The sequence below is a fragment of the Bombus fervidus genome, chromosome 5 (assembly GCF_041682495.2).
Source record: "Bombus fervidus isolate BK054 chromosome 5, iyBomFerv1, whole genome shotgun sequence".
Lineage (NCBI taxonomy): Eukaryota > Metazoa > Arthropoda > Insecta > Hymenoptera > Apidae > Bombus > Bombus fervidus.
In genome coordinates, this window is record NC_091521.1 from 17,397,270 (window position 1) to 17,416,563 (window position 19,294).

General features: G+C 37.9%; 3 protein-coding genes across 4 annotated transcripts in view; 2 read left to right on the plus strand and 1 right to left on the minus strand.

Annotated features, from left to right (window-relative positions):
* Window positions 1-2,030, minus strand: part of Nlg-5 (neuroligin 5) — a 355,394-nt gene extending 353,364 nt beyond the window's left edge. For both annotated transcript variants that reach the window (XM_072003813.1, XM_072003815.1), the window contains exon 1: window positions 1,932-2,030. The gene's annotated coding sequence lies outside the window, so the exon portion shown is untranslated. The remainder of the gene's footprint in view (window positions 1-1,931) is intronic.
* Window positions 2,031-16,161: 14,131 nt separating this feature from the next.
* Rpl35a (ribosomal protein L35A) lies at window positions 16,162-17,424 on the plus strand. Its single transcript, XM_072004115.1, has 4 exons — window positions 16,162-16,205; window positions 16,714-16,973; window positions 17,098-17,256; window positions 17,343-17,424. The coding sequence occupies exons 2-4, from the start codon at window positions 16,716-16,718 to the stop codon at window positions 17,364-17,366; spliced, it is 441 nt and encodes a 146-aa protein (XP_071860216.1). The 5' UTR covers window positions 16,162-16,205; window positions 16,714-16,715; the 3' UTR covers window positions 17,367-17,424.
* A 370-nt stretch (window positions 17,425-17,794) lies between these two features.
* LOC139987637 (SPRY domain-containing protein 7) lies at window positions 17,795-19,219 on the plus strand. The gene is made up of 4 exons (XM_072004112.1): window positions 17,795-18,129; window positions 18,386-18,663; window positions 18,724-18,826; window positions 18,899-19,219. Exons 1-4 carry the CDS (start codon window positions 18,024-18,026, stop codon window positions 18,994-18,996), a joined length of 585 nt encoding a protein of 194 aa, XP_071860213.1. The 5' UTR covers window positions 17,795-18,023; the 3' UTR covers window positions 18,997-19,219.
* The last annotated feature ends 75 nt before the right edge of the window (window positions 19,220-19,294 follow it).

The following is a 19,294-nucleotide window of genomic DNA, read 5'->3' on the forward strand; positions in this document are numbered from 1 at the left end:
AAATTCGGTCATTAATGTTATTAGTGTATTTTATGCTAATTATTTACATCGGGTTGCGACTCACCTATTTTCATAATCTTCAAATATATTGGCTTGTCCGAAAAGTTTCTTTCGTTTTATAAGAAAATAGTAGACGCACAGTGTTTTCTGTTTTATATTACTTTATTAAATTCTGCACGAACATAATAATAGAAATATAACGAAATGGATCATACCTAATTCAATAAAATAATATAAAACAGAAATTGTTGTTCGTCTATTATCACCTTAGGTGAAACGAAAGAAACTTTTCGGACAACCTAATATTATGAAACATATTATCATTCCGCGCAATTTTTCTCTGTACGCGTTACCGCCACTCAGCCTTGGTGTCCGGAATATTCGCAAAAACAGAAATTAGTATTTACACGTTGCACGATAATCGCAATTTCGCATTCGAGCGATTTGTGAGGCTCAATTTCAAGAAACTTGTAAATCAGTAGGGACATTACAGCCGTTGTCACCGAACTATTTCTACCATCGATTGGTGACAAAGAAAGAGTATTAAAAAACCAGAATGAGGAAGAAGACGAGAAACAAACGCAACCGACAGGAAGCTGCAATAAATCTAGTTTCGCGGTGACGATGTCTGTGCCGCTCGACAAATCGATTCGCAGGCGGCAAAGGGGGAAAAAAGTTTCACTGCCCGTAACGAATAAAGCTCTCCATTCATCACGTTCGTCTTGTTAATCCACATCGTGATCGGTTAGGAATGAGCGACCGCTCTCGAGAAAGTCGATAGCCGATGGAAAATGCGAAAAATCAAGGACGAAACTGAAGCTGGACAATTAGTTTCATTGAATCCTAATTGATGCCTCTTCGTCCCTGGGCATTTCGTACGATTTTGCGACTGTGTGCGTTTATTTATTAATGCAGATTCTTCGTTACGTCGATAACGAGCCATCGAATTATTTCGTAACCGGAGAATTTTATAAAATCGATAGCAGAATAGAGAGATAAACTAATATTTTAACGATGCGGCATTTTTCATCAACGGTAGAACAGTCGGGTTTCAATGCGTATCTTTATATATATATAAATAATTGTGATTGGACAACTCTTAGATCTGTTGAGGTTCACCGATAGAAGAACGAGTGGATGAATTTGTAATAGAAAAATATATCGAAATAAATAAAGGTATAAGTACAGGTATAGTGTATGCTGATCCAGATCCTCACTCTTTCAATGTTACAATACAATAGGAATGATAGGAAGCACGTTCGTATATTTATAGCAAAGGACATTACCAAAAAGTTAACCTTGGTGTGTAGCTGTAGCTGAAGGCTACAAGAAACAGCAATAGAAATCTACTTATAGCTCTTTTGTTTCTAGCCCTTGTAATCCAAAACAACATTTACATTCAAGGGCACAATAATATGCACCTCTTCTTGTTTTCTGAATTTTTTTATTTCACTAAATTCTATTCTCTTCTTAACACCGGTCTCCAGGTGGATATACAAAATACGGATATACAAAAATAAAGATTTTTTTTTTATTAAATTAATTTGTACTTTACAATTTGTCCAGCTGGACATTCGGTAATTTTTTCTAGCTAAAAATAAAGATGTAGAGTTTTTCTTGAAGTAATTACTTCAACAAGATCTATTTGAGAAACGAGTTTTTAAGAACAGGCAACCACGAATTTAGCTAATTTCAGGGAACGCTATTAATATCTGCTTTAATTTCGAATTAACGAGTGATAACGTTAATATCATTTTCGAAGAGAAATTAGTATTACCGTATCTGTAGTATCAACTTTGAATGATTAATTAATATCGTTAATACCAGTAATTTCGGCTAATAGGATTTGGATAGAGAAGGTGATTCGAAATTCTTTGTTAGTAGAGTAGATATATAAGGAAAAAGGAGAATCATTTTATTATTGCTCTTACCAGTTGCAGTAAAGATAACACCGTTCCAGATAAGTTCTTGAGGTAATCGTGGTATTAAATCTTCTGTAACGAGCTTCTACGTAAAATTCTGGCAAACTGGAACAAAAGTAACAGAAAAATTGTTCAATGCCAATTTTTTTTTCTCCGCGCGATTAAGGATAAATTTTAAAACATAAATTCCTCCCTAGATACTTACTTAACTAAATATTAATATTTCTAAATAGTGAAATATCCTAAATCAATAAGCCCTGGAAATATCGATCAATTAAAAATCCAAAGAAAACTTGGAATAATTATTGCACTATAATATTGTACAGAATATTGCCCAAATAATTTCATGTCGAATTACAATATTCCTCGATCAAATTGAAATCAGTTGCATAGCTTATCAATACATTGAAAATCAAAGAACGCTTCAAATAATATTGGGATATAATATTACATCGCAGAATATTCTCCAAACAATTCTACGTGAAATTATAATATTTGTCTATCAAAATGAATACACAGTCACGAAACATTGCAAACTTGTAAATTTGCAAAAAGTCAATAAATTAGAAATCAAAAAATCCTCGTTACTATTGATTTGTCTGATTTATTTATTCATATCGATTAGTATTATCGATATAATGTAATAACGCGCTACAAAATATTCTCCAACTAAATTTACTTCAAATTATAATATTCGTCGATCAAAGTAAATGTACTCGAACGTTACTATCAGGTCGTCCGAAAAGTTTCTTTCGTTTTAGAAGGAAATAATAGATGCACGACACTTACGTTTTATATTATTTTGTCGCATTACCTATGATCCATTTTGTTCTATCAAAATAAAGATCACAACGTTCGACAGATTAGGTTTCATGTTTGCATAAAGATGCATCGTTGTAAAAGACGTATCTGTAAAAGAAAGACACTTTTTCGGACGATCTAATATAAATTAACGTTCCATGTGTGTAAAAATGACACGTCACGATGATGTCATACGATGATTCTACGTCTTCGAATCGACGAACGTTCATCAAATGGAGAATTTTAATCGAATAAATGAATAAATATTTCTTCTTATAGATATAGTAACCTAAGTCTCCAACAGAAAGATTCTAACAAGAAAGTAAATTTTCGAGAGGAGACTGGAAGGAAGGACGAATAGCCTACTGGTTGCCTATACTAAAAATGCTCGCGTAGACGCGTTGAGAGAAATGTCACGCGGCGGAGACCTGGAAAATATCGTTACAAATGGACACGCGGTAACATATTGTCCCCCCGAACAACAATCATGACCGTCACTCGACGCGATGTAACGATAACTCAACGGGAAAAATGGTTTAGCATGCTTGGTGGAGGCGCGTCACACTTCAACCTGTTTCCTTTACCCTCCAGTGATTTTTGTTCACCGCGATCTGGATTGTTTGTTTGACGGCTCGAAGCTTGAAATACCATTTCACGCGATTACTTTGAGTTATCGTGAAAATTCAAGGATTTAATATTTTTAATTTAAAGCAGAGAAAGATCGTGTAGCGGAACTTTCGCGTTGAAAGGAAAATGTAGCGAAATAAAAAGTATGACAAAGTCGATGAAAATTCAACGGCTTGATTTTTTAAATTCAAAGGAGAGACGATTTTCATATCGTAACCTTTTGATAAAAGAAAAATTTATGACGATAAAAATCGAGGAGAAGCTCGATCTTCGATCGATATAAAACGTTGTTTTGTAGATTGTACGACGGTGGTGACAAAACGAACTTATACGTCGTGTGTTAAAAATCAATGAAACGTTGTCTCCATACAAGATCAAACAAAATCCCACGAAAAGAATCTGGACGAATTCCTCGGAAAAGACCAATTTCATCCTCTAAAGCTACGATACAAGCGATTCTGGTATCTGGTCCTCGCAAGCATTCTCTCTGGTCACGCTCAAGCTAACAAGACTCATAAATTGTACAAAAGCTTAAAAGCTTGACCTTTTAGGATAGAGCTTTCTGAAACCGCGAGTTATGTCTGGAAAGGAAAAAGATCGTAAATATCTATGAATTTATTTAGTCTTCTTGCTCCTTTCTTTCCAGAAATTAAAAAAAGACTCGAAAATCTTCAACGGCCATCGAGGATACACCGTCACTGAACAGGTGTTAGATTATGTCGATCGATAAGATATAACAATTCGGTACGTTGAACACGGAGAAAAATATTTGTAAGCCAAGGGACTAACAATAGTAATTTCGAAGGAAAATGGAATGCACACGTGCAACCGGTTCGTTCTTCTTCGAAACTACTTGCCACCATAACCAGCCGTTCTCCATTGTTGGTGTAACGCGGCAACACATCTGCAAATTACACGAACAACGTCACGACGACATCGTTCCACTCCAGGAGACACATTGTCAGACGTAATTCGGGCCGAGTCGTAAAACGCGAGCGAGCTGCATATGCAAAATAGCCAGCCGTCGTCGCCACGAACAACGATGATCACAGGGCAGAATTTTATCAATGTTACCGGTCCCTGAACCGAGTTTCACCACGTCGAAAAGATACCTCGACGCGTTTCACACGCCGTCGAAACAATGTGCATCGAGCATACCCGTTTCTTCGTCCGTTATGGCATTTTCGTTGAGAGTTTGGACGCAGAACCGGCACGCTCGTTCCTCAGATTTCGCCACGCGACAACCTGTTCGCGTTACTAGCGAGGAAGTTGCTTTTATGCTTGTAACTAGCGTTGACGCGATCTCTGACTACTGTCGCAGTTCGTAAGTTACGATCTCGGAAACTTGAGGCTGAAATCCTGGATTTGGGGAGAGGACAGTTTGAAGTTGCAGAAATATAGATGAGATCAAGATGCTTTGGAAAAAGATCGGACATCCAACAAAAGATTTAAAAAACAAAAGAAAGGTAGAATGCCCAACAAAACAATTCTTTTCTTTCGTACTTCGTTTTACGTCTATCGTCTTCGGAGGAGACGGAGAATTTTAAAAGGGAAAATTCTTTGTCGATTTTACAGATTTTTAAGAATCCAAGTTCCGAAGATAAAACAACGGAGGGAGAAGAATTTCTCAAGGCGCCGTCGATTTTTCTCGATACACGCGATCTTAGTATCGTAACTAATTGCAACATCGTCCGGAAACCGGATAAACTAGATAGTTTGCAGGAAATCATCAATCTTTCGAAAGTATGACGTACAGCGCACTGTAACCCTTCGAAGGATTTCAAAGATTTTTCGGGCGATGTCGTGCAACATCGCGTGGCCATGAAAGCTGCACGAACATCCGGTGGTTCGAATCGCCACAAAGCAGCGCGGCAGCCATAAAATCCGCTCGGTAATTGAAGAAATCGTGATGTATGATATTCGCTTTATAAATAGAACGGACGAGCAATGCTACGCGCGTAAAGTGTCACGGGAGAACCGTCGTAAATTACCGGCCATTTTTTTCTATTCCGTGGCCATCCTCTGCTATGCTTTCGAATTAAAAAAAGAAAGACAAGGACAAACGATAGAACCGTAAGAAGAAAAAAGAAGAAAAGGAGAAACGAGCATACTGTCTAGCAACGGGGATATGAACGAGTTGAGAGAACGAACATAGAGAAAAAGATAAAAAAAAGCAAGTTCAAAGGTAAGTGTAACTGTTGAAAAGAAAGACATTTGATTTGTCAGGAGAAAAGAACGAATAGGAAAAATTAAGGAATCGTCGATCGACGTTCAAAGTTCAGAGTTCGACGGAGTACCGCGTGAAAGTTCTCGTTAAAGGCTCGCGAAAGTCTAAATTCTTTTCGTTTAATCCTTCGAATATGTCGAATATCTTCGTTCGTCTGATAATCTTTAGAATATCCTATTTTAATTTTAATCCTCGTTTCAATTGCTACTGTTACTGCGCTAATTACGTCAGGACGTAGAGGTTCGCTATTATGTAAGGTAGCAACGGAAGACGCAAGTTGCCCTCAATGTCCTCGAGGTAGCGTGTTCTGATCTTATTATGGCCACCACGCCAAATATTATGCCTGCAACGACAATATGTTCCATTTCCCGCGGCGGAAACGGAGGATCGTGTTATTCGAACGGCTCTTTGAGCTTCCAGGAAGCGAACCAGTACTTGGACGACAACTTGGACAACGCTGTTTGATCGATTGAAATCACTATGAAGCGTGTAAAGAGTGGAAGTTAAAACACAGCGAACTAGCAAACTACTTACATTTCTACCGTTTGGAGAATAGAAAAGAAATAAAGGAGACCTTGACGCAGTTCGTGCGTTAAAAAGTTAAGTTGATGAAGTTGAACGAGATCGTGAAATGCTTGTAACATGCTATTTTCGATTCTTTCGAGCAAATGGAGAGGGAATAATCTCACGAGGTGTTCTATACTCGAACAATAGGAAGCAAAAAAGGTCGTCGTTTCGTTTAATAAAGCATACGAGTCGACTGAAAACATATCTACCTATTTCAGCGACGTTTTATCGTTCCTTTATAATGTCATGCCTGGAGCAACCAACGAGTCTATCCTCCTCTTAACTCGATCCGAGCCAGACACTTGCTTTTGCCTCGCGATGTCTCCGTTTGCCAAGAACTACTTCCCTTCTCTTAAAAAGAAACATTACCCTACAACAATATGCTTTAACCTCGCGTTACGGAGGTCGTAGTTCCAAAAAGTTCGTCATAGATCACGGTATATCCAGGGAATACAGTAACTTTTATTTATGGTCGCATTATCAATTTTTACAGAACATTCATAGAAATACATGAAAGAATAAGAATAGATAAACAGGATTTAAGATAAGTATTATTATTTATTATTTGTCGCTTAGAAAATATTATTTGTTGGAATACAACGATATTACACGCACAGGCACAAATACTCTTACACAGACACCCACACAGGCATTTGAACAGGACACTTACACAGGTCATACTCATTACTGTATAGAGAGTGAGGTTCAAAATATTTAGGGGATCATGGGTCACTACCTACGTCTAGTCTGAGAGTAACTGGCCAACAATCGACAATTCTTGCATACTTTGTTAATTACATCACTCGCTTATATACATCAGGTTTCTGTTTAATAAACATCACTGAATATTATTTCAACATAAACATTGTGTCTTCCACAGATTATTAATCTTAACTTTAAGATTAAATTCTAACATTATTTAGTAGATGCGAATCTCTAGATCAATACTAATAAGCTGTATAAAAATTCTTCGATCGAATCTCTTTCAACGAAACTCCGCTAACGAACAACGACAAATTGCAACGCGATAAGCCTATACACGCGATATCCTCAAAATCCTGAAAAATCAGAGGATCGGCCGCATAACGCGATTACAGATGCTCGTAAACGTTATTCTTATCAGTGGAACTGTAGAATTGATCGCATGCTCGCCTCTTCATTTTTAACAACGGTCCACTATTAATTTCGACGTTCAACCGTGAGAGCTGGTTGTTGGAAACTCGTACTTATTCGCCAATGGACTGACTGCGAATGAATGGCAGGGAACACAGGGCGAAAGGGTGCGCCGAAATTCCTATAATTCCTAGCCGAATAAGCAAGCTACAGCTGTAGCCTGCACCTAGTGTGGTAAGAACGTTAAACGGTTGCGCGAGACCGGAATACGTGGCACTAGGTTCATCCGTTTCCTCGTACCACTGTAGAACGCTTCTTACAACCGGAAGAGTTGAACGGCGATATAATCGCATTTGAAGCCACGTGTCGATAAATCAACCTGTAACGATTACGGCGAGCAAAATGGCGTTGCAAAGCGATATAGATACACGGTATATACCAGGAAGAAGTTTCGGTTTATAGGGGTGAAATGTTGCTTCGCGTGTTGTTTTGTTGGGGTTGAACGAGTAAGTGGTATTCATGAATCGTTGTTCAGACGGTGGAAATGTTTGGCGAAGTTTCCTTCGCTCTTTCGTGTTTGTAGCGTAGTAAGAACGTGTGCGTGAATTTTTACCCTTCGTTGAATTATACACAACTAGAATTACCGAACTTTTTTATCAATTTACAGAAAAAAGGGACCGTTTAAACGCTACGTAAGATGAAGAAACGCCTGACCAATCTCCTAAGACCACCGTCGTAATTTCCAAATTCTTTGAAAAGCACGCGAGTACGTACAAATTAAATCATCGTCTCGCGCCTATCTGGGTCACGAAACGAATCAACCGGAAGTTACTAGCGCGAACGAGACTTCTGTTCAAACTTTCGATCGCTACAAACGTGCACAAATGTGCGAACGTACGTGTACATGTACGCGAGTACCGGAAGGGCGAACACGAAGAAACTGAGATGGGAAAGGGTGAATTTCTCGTGGAAAGTTCGAGCGTAAGGATCTTTTACCGACGCTAAGGGGTGAAATATTGAATCTCTCGGGGGCACAGAAAAGAAATGTAACTCGCATTTTCTTTTTCGAGCTTTCTCGAGGCCTGCGGTGCCTTCCACTTCCGCCCTACACACTACCATCTACCTTCTGGCACGTACGAAGAAGTATAGCCGCATATGGATCCCGATGGTTCTCGTCATACGTGCCCGACATACTCTTTTTAAGTTTATGACAGCTCGTCCTTGTATCCGCGGATGGTATTATCGATCCTGGCTGTGATCCGGCTGATGGATCCCGGTTCGAACTGTCCACAAGGAGCAGGCGAGCGGAAATGCAATGTTAGAGGGATTCGTCCCTTGAATCTATCTTGGCTGACATCGTCGGTTGTACATCCTTCCTACCGATTTATATCTTTATCCCTTTCCCTTTGCTTTTAAGTATATACGTTTTATTTCGATGCGACTCGTTTCTGGATACCGTTTGCAGAATTGAACGCGAAATGGCTATGGTTTTGGTAGGATATTTATCGTACGAACGTTTGTTATCGATGTTTAATCCTCTGACACTGTAATTTCACTCCTGATACTTGACTGCAGCTAAAGAGACGTAGATTTATTATTTTTTACTGTACTCGAAGCCTACAAAGTTTAAACAGTTAATTATACGCTGTATTAGTAAAGCAGGGTATTTGGTTAAACCATATGGATAAGATGACTATTTCTCTTTTTCGATAAATGTTAAGTTCCGAGGTTCGTGTTAATGATAACTATGACTGTTTCTTGCCATCTCTAATTTCAGGTCACAGTTCGTCTAAAAATCAAGAGAGCATTACCCGCGTTTCGTGCAAGAAGTTTCTGATTAATTAAATTAAAAATTATAACGACAGCAAAGTTAGTCGAGAAAGTTGCTACAGAAAATTAAGCACCTGCATAAAACAACCCATTAACAATTATTATTCTCGACTCTATACTTTGAGCTACTAAAGGAAAACTTTCAGAAGACTGCCACTGCTTAACGGTTAATTACAAAATACTATCGTTTCGTCTTCTTTCGATTTTTATTCTAAGTTTATTACTAAGACCGTTTAGTAAAATTCAAGGAAATTCTATTTCTCCTGCATGAACTATATAGACGATAATATTTCTTCACGAATTCTCGTCGAAATAGCCGCAATCGCGAAACGTTAGGCCATGACAACAACAAGGAAACACTTGTCTGCAATATGAGAATTTTTAAGTAACACAACTGCTTCATGATAAAGTCATATCATGGCCATTATCTTAGTGGAAACTTTACGTGCACGGCCTTTACGAACTTCTCTCAGGTGCTTTTAAGACAAGGAGAAGTGCCCATAAAGATGGATAGATAAAATTGTGAACGTACGAAGCCCTTCCGTGTCGTATATATAATGCCGGGACATTACATTCGACGATAAATTCAACAAGAGTGCCTAAAGAATTCTACTCCTGCCTCTTCAAAGGAGAAATTAGGTTAGTTCCTTTTAGAGCGCGCAGTTAGTTACTTTTAGGGCACTTTTACTCGAAAAACTGCATTCTCGAAACTTTGCGTGAGACAACTTATTCAAAAGTTGCCTGGATGCTAATATCATGTGAACTCGTGTATATGAAATATTTCAATACGATATACAGTGGACTGCAATTTGCTCAGATTTTCAAATCGCTTACCGATATTCGATCCATCCCTTCTTCCTTGGAAATCCCTCTGATCCTCTCATTAAACGTCATAAATCACACCGAAACATCGAAGAATCATCAACGAATCGTACGGTCGAAATTGATCGACTATATCGAAGAATCATTGAATTTATTGGCTATAAATTTTCATTCGTCTGAAATAAACGAAACACGTGTATCGCGTATTATTTTATACAGCGCGTGCATTTAATTTCAAACTTCAACTACGAATTCCAACTAAAATACTTCAACTCGATGTACGGACAAACCCAATATCCTGTAACCAAACTTCTGTCCCTATCTCATGACGGTCCTTTCACCTCTCCACCCTCCTCTATCAAACACCATAAATCACTCTCGGATCCCAAACAATCGCACGACCACAACGTCGCATCGACGAAAAAAAGAGAAAGAGACGCGATCCAGAAGCACAGGTACGTCTCCGCGGAAATGCAACACACTATCAGGTGTGTCTCGCGACAACATGGCGTCCTGCTGGCGTCACCTCGTGGTTCCGGAAAAGCGGCACCGGGGGAGGATACACGCAGATAAGTAGGTACATCTGGACCAGTTGGACCGGCTACGTGTGTGAATGCCGTGAATGCACGTGGCCTGGCGACACGACGGTACTGTGTATTAGTACCGGTAATTTCGCCACGATGCACCGGACGTGGATCACAGCGGAAGATAGATGACATTGTTTCCTGCGTCCCTCGAGAGGGTGGGACGGAGACGCACAAAAGCATCCCGACGGAGATGGGACACGATCGAAGAGCGACGAAGACAGGTTCAATGAATCGAACAGGGCTGGACTATGATTGTGGGAGAACGAGGGTGCCGATGGTGTTAGAAGTAAGGAGAATTTAGAACGTGAATTCGAAGATCGAAATGGTTGTGAGGTGTATAAGGCTGTAATGGTTGTAGTAGTTGCTTTGTGGCTGTTTGGGGTACCGCTGTATTTTCTTCTAATTATTGTATCGTGGAAGGAAATATCGGAACTACGGGGCGCCAGGATTCGAACCCGGGTCCCGAACGTTCGTAACCAAAGGCGCTAATCACTGCGCTATCGTCGTCTTTTTTTTCATGATGTGTATTGACCCAGAAAAATGATTATTACATATGTATGGTATTCATAATAAACGATGAATTTCGGTTGTGGAGTGGATTAGGCAAAAGTACCGATACGTGTCGGTACGACATAGCCATACAATGTTATGTGTGTCGGAATTACATTTTTTTTTTTTTTTTTTTTTTTTTTTTTTTGGCATAACAATTTATAATTTGGATTTAAGTCGCTGTAGAGCGATGCTTATATATGATATTATTCTTTTTTCTTTCTATCTCTGTCCTGAAAACTTGGTCGCAAACACAGGAGCGCTATCGTCGTCCGGTTCTAGTTGGTGTCGAGTGGCGGTATTTGTTGTCGAGTGCCGCCACGGTTTCATACTTCGAAAGGCGGTGTACCTTTTAGATTTGAAACATTTACGATGGCCATTGGACGTAATAATTTAGTAGCAATTTTAGATCAAATGTTCGGAGACAACGTAAGAGCGTGTGTTAGTTAATTAAATGGAAGATGCGGGTGCACGGTAATTGTTACATAATAGTAACTAAATTAGTTTCCTATAGTTGAATAGGATCGTATAGAATTACATTGCCTCGTACTAAGATCTACTTTTACAAATTTTACATTTTTAGTGTCGGGATCGCGTGATGACCCTATCCTTAACTTTCACCGAGGAAAGCGGAATAAAAATTCCTACGATTCTGCTCCTTCTTTCGCCGAATTACCGCGCGATCCCTCGAAACACGAGATATAACTGTACCTACGAACTTGTTCCTCTAGCAATCAGAAATGGCTTTCGAATCAACCGCAAATCGACTTTGAAAATCATCCGAAAATCAGCGAGGATCGTGCTTAAACCTTAACCTAACGACGTGTGATCCAAGAGCAACCGCAAAAAGTTCTCTTACGGCGAGCGAGATAAAGACGATCGACGGGAAGACGAGATATCGAGGAGAAAACGATCACCGCAGGGAGATAGAAACCGAAAGAAGAAGAGAACAACTTCCAGAAGAAAAATGAAATAGGTTCTCTCTGTTTCAGCCGGTGAAATCGTCATTTGTCGCGTATCTAGCGGGCGCAGACGACGACGACGACGTCGACCGGAGGGGGTTGATAACAATGATAATGACGATGACGAGCAGGAACGACCGGCTCGAATGACAGAGTCTGCGGCGTCGAGTGAACTGCGCCAGCAGAAACAATGCCTGCTGAATTTCCGCTCCGATTATTCGCCACTGTGCAACGCATAAAACGAGCGCCGAATCTGATACGCGTGTATCCGCGTCTTGATGCTCGTCTCTCTCTCTCTCTCTCTCTTTCTACAGGTTGTCGCAAAATACGTGCAGAACACTTTTGTCTGTAATCAACGTTTATATGTTTGCGATTCTTCGAATTTCAATCGTACTGTCAGTAGCATCTTGTTCCGACCTTTCGTAAACGCTTCGGTTCGCTTTTTCACCTCTCCTGTGGAAAGCTGAAGAGCCACGAATATGAGACACCCTGTATATATTTCTCACTCTTTGATTCAGCCTGACGAGAAACGAGAATTTCAGCAAACAGTTCGCCGCTGCCGCGACGATCACGCGAGACTTTGATATGCTTCCCGATGGAACGAGATCACCAGCGATTGTATTGATCGATCCAAGCGTTGACACGTTCGACGCGTGAAATTGAAGGCTGCCATCGCAGCGGAGTCTTGGAGCAGAGAAAGATGCGCTTATATTGTTTAATCGTAATAGAAGCGCCATTGTATCAGGTCGTTTGAGCTAGCTGGCTTTCTGTTTAGTGTACAGGTTCCGCGCTGAATCGGGAATATTGACAGTATTGAACATTGAACGGAATAACTTATGAATGTAATTCACAGGGTGTCTGTGGTAGTCATTATAGTTTAAAATTGTTCGCGAAATAGAATGGAATATTGGTATTGACTGTAAATATAAGTAATAAAAATATCTGGATTTCTTTCATTATTGCCGATTCTTTTATTTTGAGAAATGTTTTTAAACGATTCTCGTGAGTTTTCGGATCGTGAGATGTGTACTTTAAGAGATTTTTGGCACGCCACGCGTATGTAGATCGCGAAACGATAGTTTTTTAATTTACAGGTAGATCGTGAATTATCGCGAAAGAAATTAAAGATATATAGATTAAAAGAAAGTGTTGATGTTACACGTACAGATGAAAATTATATGTATCAGTGACAAAAATGAATGAACAATTTCTCAAATGACGGACCAAAGAATTGTTATAATTGTTAATTGTTAATATATAATTTACAATTATACGTAATAAACGAATAACCCATTTAAGATAAGATATATCGTAAGTGAAAATTATTTCCATGTAAACCAAGTTTGAACCTCACAGTAGTAACAAAGTAGACCTTAACGCATCAACCTTCATCTTTCACCCAAACTATCACATTCTACGCTTCCATTCTTCCATACGCCCACGCAACTATATTACACAACAAATTCCCATTACCAGCACCATTACTTACACACACGTGCCTTCAACGTATGTATCTTCTTAAGCTACTTCCACCATTTCGAACACGCGCAACCCGCTTTTACCACAATGCAACGACGTAACCAACCGGAAGTAATCCAGAGATCGCAAGATGCTCGACAAAAATCCAAGTTCCAAACTTACTACGCCAAAACTATTTCTCCTCCTCGGGGAACCACGAAGTTCATAGAATCCTGTCTTATGTATCAAAGAAATTTAGAGAAACGGTGAGCATGATGAACATTCCCCGATAATTCTCGCGATTCTGAATGCCATCCTCGAGATCGCCGCAATGGGCGGCCCTTCGATCGTAAATCTTGTTCTTGACCCGCGCACGAACGACATAAATCCACCGACCTGGCGTTGTTCTGCGATTTTACTTCTTCCCTGGCCGGCTTTTATCCTAAAATATTATATCTGAGGGGGTTAGGCTGTCGCGACGCGAAGAAACTGTCGTCGCGAAGAAATAAAGCTAGGATTTCCCATAAACGTAAGACGCGTTTGTCTATGCGTTAAAATACCGTTACGGTGTATACGTGTTCCGACGAACTGTCGTTTCGAACGCGAACACGTCGAAGTAATCAAATATGCAAATTGTTACGCGCATACGCATCAGCCGGTCTTTGGACGTTTAGGTTAAAAAATTCTCTTCGACCAAGAACGCTGCGTGTAATCGAAAACAGCGAATGTAAGCGTCTAGACGCTCGCGCTTACGCGAAATCCCACCCTAAGGCCGAAAGGACGTAACGAAAGGAATCGAAAGTTCGCGTGAATTGAATTGGACGGGCTCGCAGGACTGACGAAGGGCTCGCCTGCCAGATTTAACGCAAAAAATAAACGTACGCTTTTATATCGGTGGTTTTAAGTACGCTCCATCGGCGTAAAACGCTCGAGCACGTTTGCGAACAATGCGGATCGTAAAGAGCGGACTCTCATTGGAAACGAAATATTCTCCGCTTTTATGTTGTTCTTGTTCTTCGCGCTTTTTTCCACTGGCTTGCGGAGGCAAAGTGGAATTTTTCGTTGTTTCGCAGCGAGGTTTGTGCGAATGTTTGCAAAGTGTCGAGTAGTTTGCTTTAGTTTAATGATTCCTGTAAGATGGAATAAAGTTCGAGAGCTTCTCTTCTCAGTGATTAATTAGAGATTTGTAGCCTTGCAACGATTTTTAAAACGAACTGCAGATTTTCACAAAATTTAGCCTCCCTCGTTTTTCATTCTGATTTTGGTATCGCTCGGAACTGTGTACTGCGTATTACGAAATAACAAACGAGTTACTTGCGCTACGATATATTCGATCTCAGCGAGGGCAAAAAGGATTGTACTATAAAATCGATGAATCGTTGCTTTCATACCATTCCCTCCCCGGTTTCAGCGGGACGTGTCCATGTCGCTGAATTGGCTCGCCAGTACGTGCTAATTTCGCGGAACAAAGCGTCCGTTATTTGAAGTGTACACAATATTCTTGACTTTAATCACGTAGAAAAATGCGAGCAAAGAGCGTCGTGCGATATCTCATTTGCGCTTTGTGCTTGGCGAAGCGACGCGAGAATTCAACGGAAAAAATGGAAACTACAAAAGAGGAATTTTCAAATGGTTATGGAAGGGATAATATTCCCATTGCCGCGGTGAGAAACTTCATCTGTGATCTTCTGCATCGTTTTTGCATACCTTGGATATATTGTAAAGCAAACGTCTAAATTCTATTCGTATATTTTAGACATACTCTATGTATGTTGCGAGATATTAACCATTAATTCCAAAACACTCACTTCCAAGTGAACCCCGAATTTTAATTTCTTGCTCGAATCGCAAATTCTAGGTAGATGTGAAGAATTGAAATATCTTTTATTCTAAAAAATACTAGCATGATTTTAAAAAAAAATATAAGAAATATTGCGTTAGCATACCGATTTAAATGAAAGCGAGTTCAAACAATGGATGATCAATTTTTTTATATATAATTATATATATATATGCATTGAAATGCTTATTATTTTCATAAAATACCGTGTACGACTAGAGCTTGTTAGATATGTAATATAAATTATCATTCTTAACATAAATCGTTAATATTCAAAATTAAAACTTAAATTACTAAACTTGTATGGTAATCGTACCAACGACGTACATGTAGCACAAATCTAGTGTCTTATAAAATTTTATGTACATATTCGTTTCATTCGTGATATAGTATATTATATATAATGTATCATATACGTATGTATAATTAGCTATAATTCAACAGATAATAAATTGTTGAACTGCGAAACAAGTTATGAGAAAAATATTTAAAAAGTCTCTAAATGTATAGCTCGTAATAAAATTTAAAAAATTATAGGTTATTACTTACTAAAATAATAATATATGAAGATTTTCTACGTTCTTAATTTCACACAAACTTGAATGTTTACCTGCATCATGGCTATTCTTAATTGATGAACAATCCGATTCTCGTCTGTTATAATTACTATATAATTTCAAACAATAATCGAGTATTAAATCATGATTAAATCCGATTTAAATCTTTATTAATTTACACCGTTTGCCACGTTATGGAACACTTAACGGCATCTACTGTTTTTGCACAAAACTAGTACTCGATTGACAATACCACATGCCCGCTAATCGACCAGAGTGTTTTATACTCTTGTCGTAAGAGGGCTACAACTTCCTACTTCTTTCAGTTCACGATATACGTACGGTACGTTTCATAGTGTTAGACTCTCGTATTTATTATTTAAAATATATACAATTAATGGAATTGCCTGGTAAATAATAGTTACAAACTGTTGTTAATTGTTTCGTAACGCCATACAATTATTCTCAGTGTAATATTCGGCTTCTTTCGTATTGATCTCAATGGATTAAGAGTATCTATCTCTGCACGGTATTTCCAGCCGTATAACAACAAAAGCGTGTACTTTGCTGTGAAATTCCAATATTTTAACGCTAGATACTTTTTCATGAATTCTATAAAATGACCGTGTTACAAACATTTTGTTTTAATACTAAAGTGAAATTTTGTTTTGTTTCTTGTCTAGAATTCAAATATTACTTTAACATAACCTATAGTAGTGCATTAATTTTAGATCTTATTTAATAATCATGTCATAACGTGTGATTATTTTAATCAAAGATGGATTTTTGCGCAATAAAATATATTATTGCAATATAATTCCGAATTTTACAAATGTGATTTCTTCTGTTAGAAATGGCAGACGCACCTGCTGAATCAAAGGCAAAAACAAAAGCAGTCAAGAAACCAAAGGAGAAGCCAGTAGAGCCTCCTCCTTTGAAAAAGAGACCTTTCAAAAGACACGGACGTCTTTATGCAAAGGCCATTTTCACTGGATATAAACGAGGGCTTCGTAATCAACATGAACACACAGCGTTACTTAAAGTGGAAGGAGCTAGGACTAAAGGGGATTCAGATTTTTATGTAGGAAAACGATGTGTTTATGTATATAAGGTAACTTCTATTGTGTTTGCATTAATTCTTTTATTTCAATTTCGTACCGTGGTACATGAGAATATGGATTAATATATAGACATGGATACAAATCAAACAATCGTGATATGTTAATCGTTCATAGGCAAAGAATAAGACACCTGTTCCTGGCAAGAAAAGTAGGAAAACAAAAGTTAGAGCTATTTGGGGTAAAGTAACCCGGCCACATGGAACCAGTGGTTCAGTCCGTGCTAAGTTTAAGAAGAATCTACCAGCTAAAGCTATGGGCCACCGTATCAGAATTGCAAGTTATTTAATGATTCACCTAGTATATATAAATATGACGTAATATATAAATATGAATTTGCTAATATCGTTATTTTATTACAGATGCTGTACCCCAGTCGGATATAAATCAATCAATTTTTATGTTGTATAAAATAAGTAAATAAATAATCAGTTTGGTACTGAATATAGTGTTTTTCTCTCTTTTCTTGTTTTCTCGTTTATTTTTTATTACTGTTTATGATATTTAATAAATATTAAACCTACTCAAATTTTAATATTAAATCAAGTTTCAATTGTAATTACAATTTAAACTAAAAATTTAACGCTTGAATTTGATTCCAACAGAGTTATGAATTACGAGATGGTTTAATATAACCTTAAATTTCGTACATGTAATATATGTAGCATATTGTAGTTAATACGACAATATTAAAATTAAAAGCAATTCCTGATATTACATTAAATGAAAAATGAAACATACCTGTAAAACGTAAATAAAAAATTAATATTGATTGCATAAATTTGGGAGGAAGCCATTTTCTGTCATCTACGCATCTACCTACACACTGAAGCTTAAAGTGCAATCTCTACGTTGAAATACGCACAGCACTAACTTACTATCATATCTACGCGCTGTATGGTGTGTAATATTTTCGGCGTAATCGAAGTAAATAACGCGATTCGTTCGTTTCATTATACGGGAGAAAAGAGGATTTTTCTCCTAACAGTGTCACAATGCTTTGTGCGTTCATCTAAACAAACCGAAAAGGAAAGAGGACAAAGATGATGTTTTGCTGTTTAAGAAACTGTTTTGACGGCCTTGGCTTCGCCGCAACTCAAACACAGAAGAGAGGACCAAATCCTATATCTTTAGATACATCCTACATGGGTAATTTTTACCTTCTATTACGAAAATAACGTTAATAATAGTATTTGAGAACGTTAACAGTACTCATATCATTGTATTTGCATAAAATTTACGTTTTTAACCGTTCCACAAGATAAGGATGTGCACTTAGTGTCACTGATGATATTTATGTATTCCGGTCATAACGAGAGTTCTGTTTTTACGTAATCTATACTAACGATAAGAAATTTTACGAGAAATAGCGGTGCTTAAACAAAATATTATCCAATTGGTGTAGGACATGAAGTTGTGATAGTAAAAAATGGTCTAAGAGTGTGTGGTCGTGGTGGTGCCTTAACAAATGCTCCTCTTGTCCAAAGTAAAAGTTATTTTGAAATTAAAATACAACAAGGTGGTATATGGGCCATTGGATTAGCCACTAGATCCACAGATCTGAACGTTACAACTGGAGGAAATGATAAAGAAAGTTGGGCTCTCAATTTTGATTCTATTGTAAGGCATAATCAGCAAGAAATACATAAGATTCAAAGTCCAGTCCAAGAAGGAGATATTATCGTAAGTACAAATCACAGGGGGATATATCAGTTCATAAATTAATAACCTTTTGTTCATCAGGGTGTGTCTTATGACCACATAGAACTTAATTTCTACTTAAATGGAAAACCGATAGGTGCTCCAGTAATGGGTATAAAGGGAACCGTGTATCCAGTACTCTATGGTAATTATTTTCAAACTAAAAGAATATAGTAATGTTTTAACAAGTTTAAAAAAAAATAATCTTCCTTTATAGTGGATGATGGGGCCATTTTAGACTTAATTTTGGATAACTTTATTCATCCCCCACCCACAGGTTTCGAAAAAATTATGCTAGAGCAATCATTACTCTAGCAAAGACATTCCTACTTATTATAAGTGTCAATCTCTTTATACCTTGGCACTCAAACCATTATATGTCCATCCTATATCTGTCTAACATTAAAGTATGGAATCAAAAATTATTCTAATCTAGACAGAAATTCTTGAAATATAGCATTATGAATAAGAAATATTTCTCTTAATAATGTACAAATATATTTAATTAACAATTGCAAAATAAACATTTTAATTTATATCTTGCCTTTATCTTTCTTTTTTATTATTCCTATAGAATGATATCTATAAGAATTAATGCTTATAATACTATAAT

Bases quoted from the DNA above. Each gene is read 5' to 3' on its own strand.
- LOC139987637 (XM_072004112.1), top strand. From the start codon at position 18,024: ATGATGTTTTGCTGTTTAAGAAACTGTTTTGACGGCCTTGGCTTCGCC. The intron at 18,664-18,723 runs GTAAGTACAAAT...TTTGTTCATCAG, and splicing joins TCCAAGAAGGAGATATTATC to GGTGTGTCTTATGACCACAT. The intron at 18,827-18,898 runs GTAATTATTTTC...CTTCCTTTATAG, and splicing joins CGTGTATCCAGTACTCTATG to TGGATGATGGGGCCATTTTA.
- Rpl35a (XM_072004115.1), top strand. From the start codon at position 16,716: ATGGCAGACGCACCTGCTGAATCAAAGGCAAAAACAAAAGCAGTCAAG. The intron at 16,974-17,097 runs GTAACTTCTATT...AATCGTTCATAG, and splicing joins GATGTGTTTATGTATATAAG to GCAAAGAATAAGACACCTGT. The intron at 17,257-17,342 runs GCAAGTTATTTA...ATTTTATTACAG, and splicing joins TGGGCCACCGTATCAGAATT to ATGCTGTACCCCAGTCGGAT.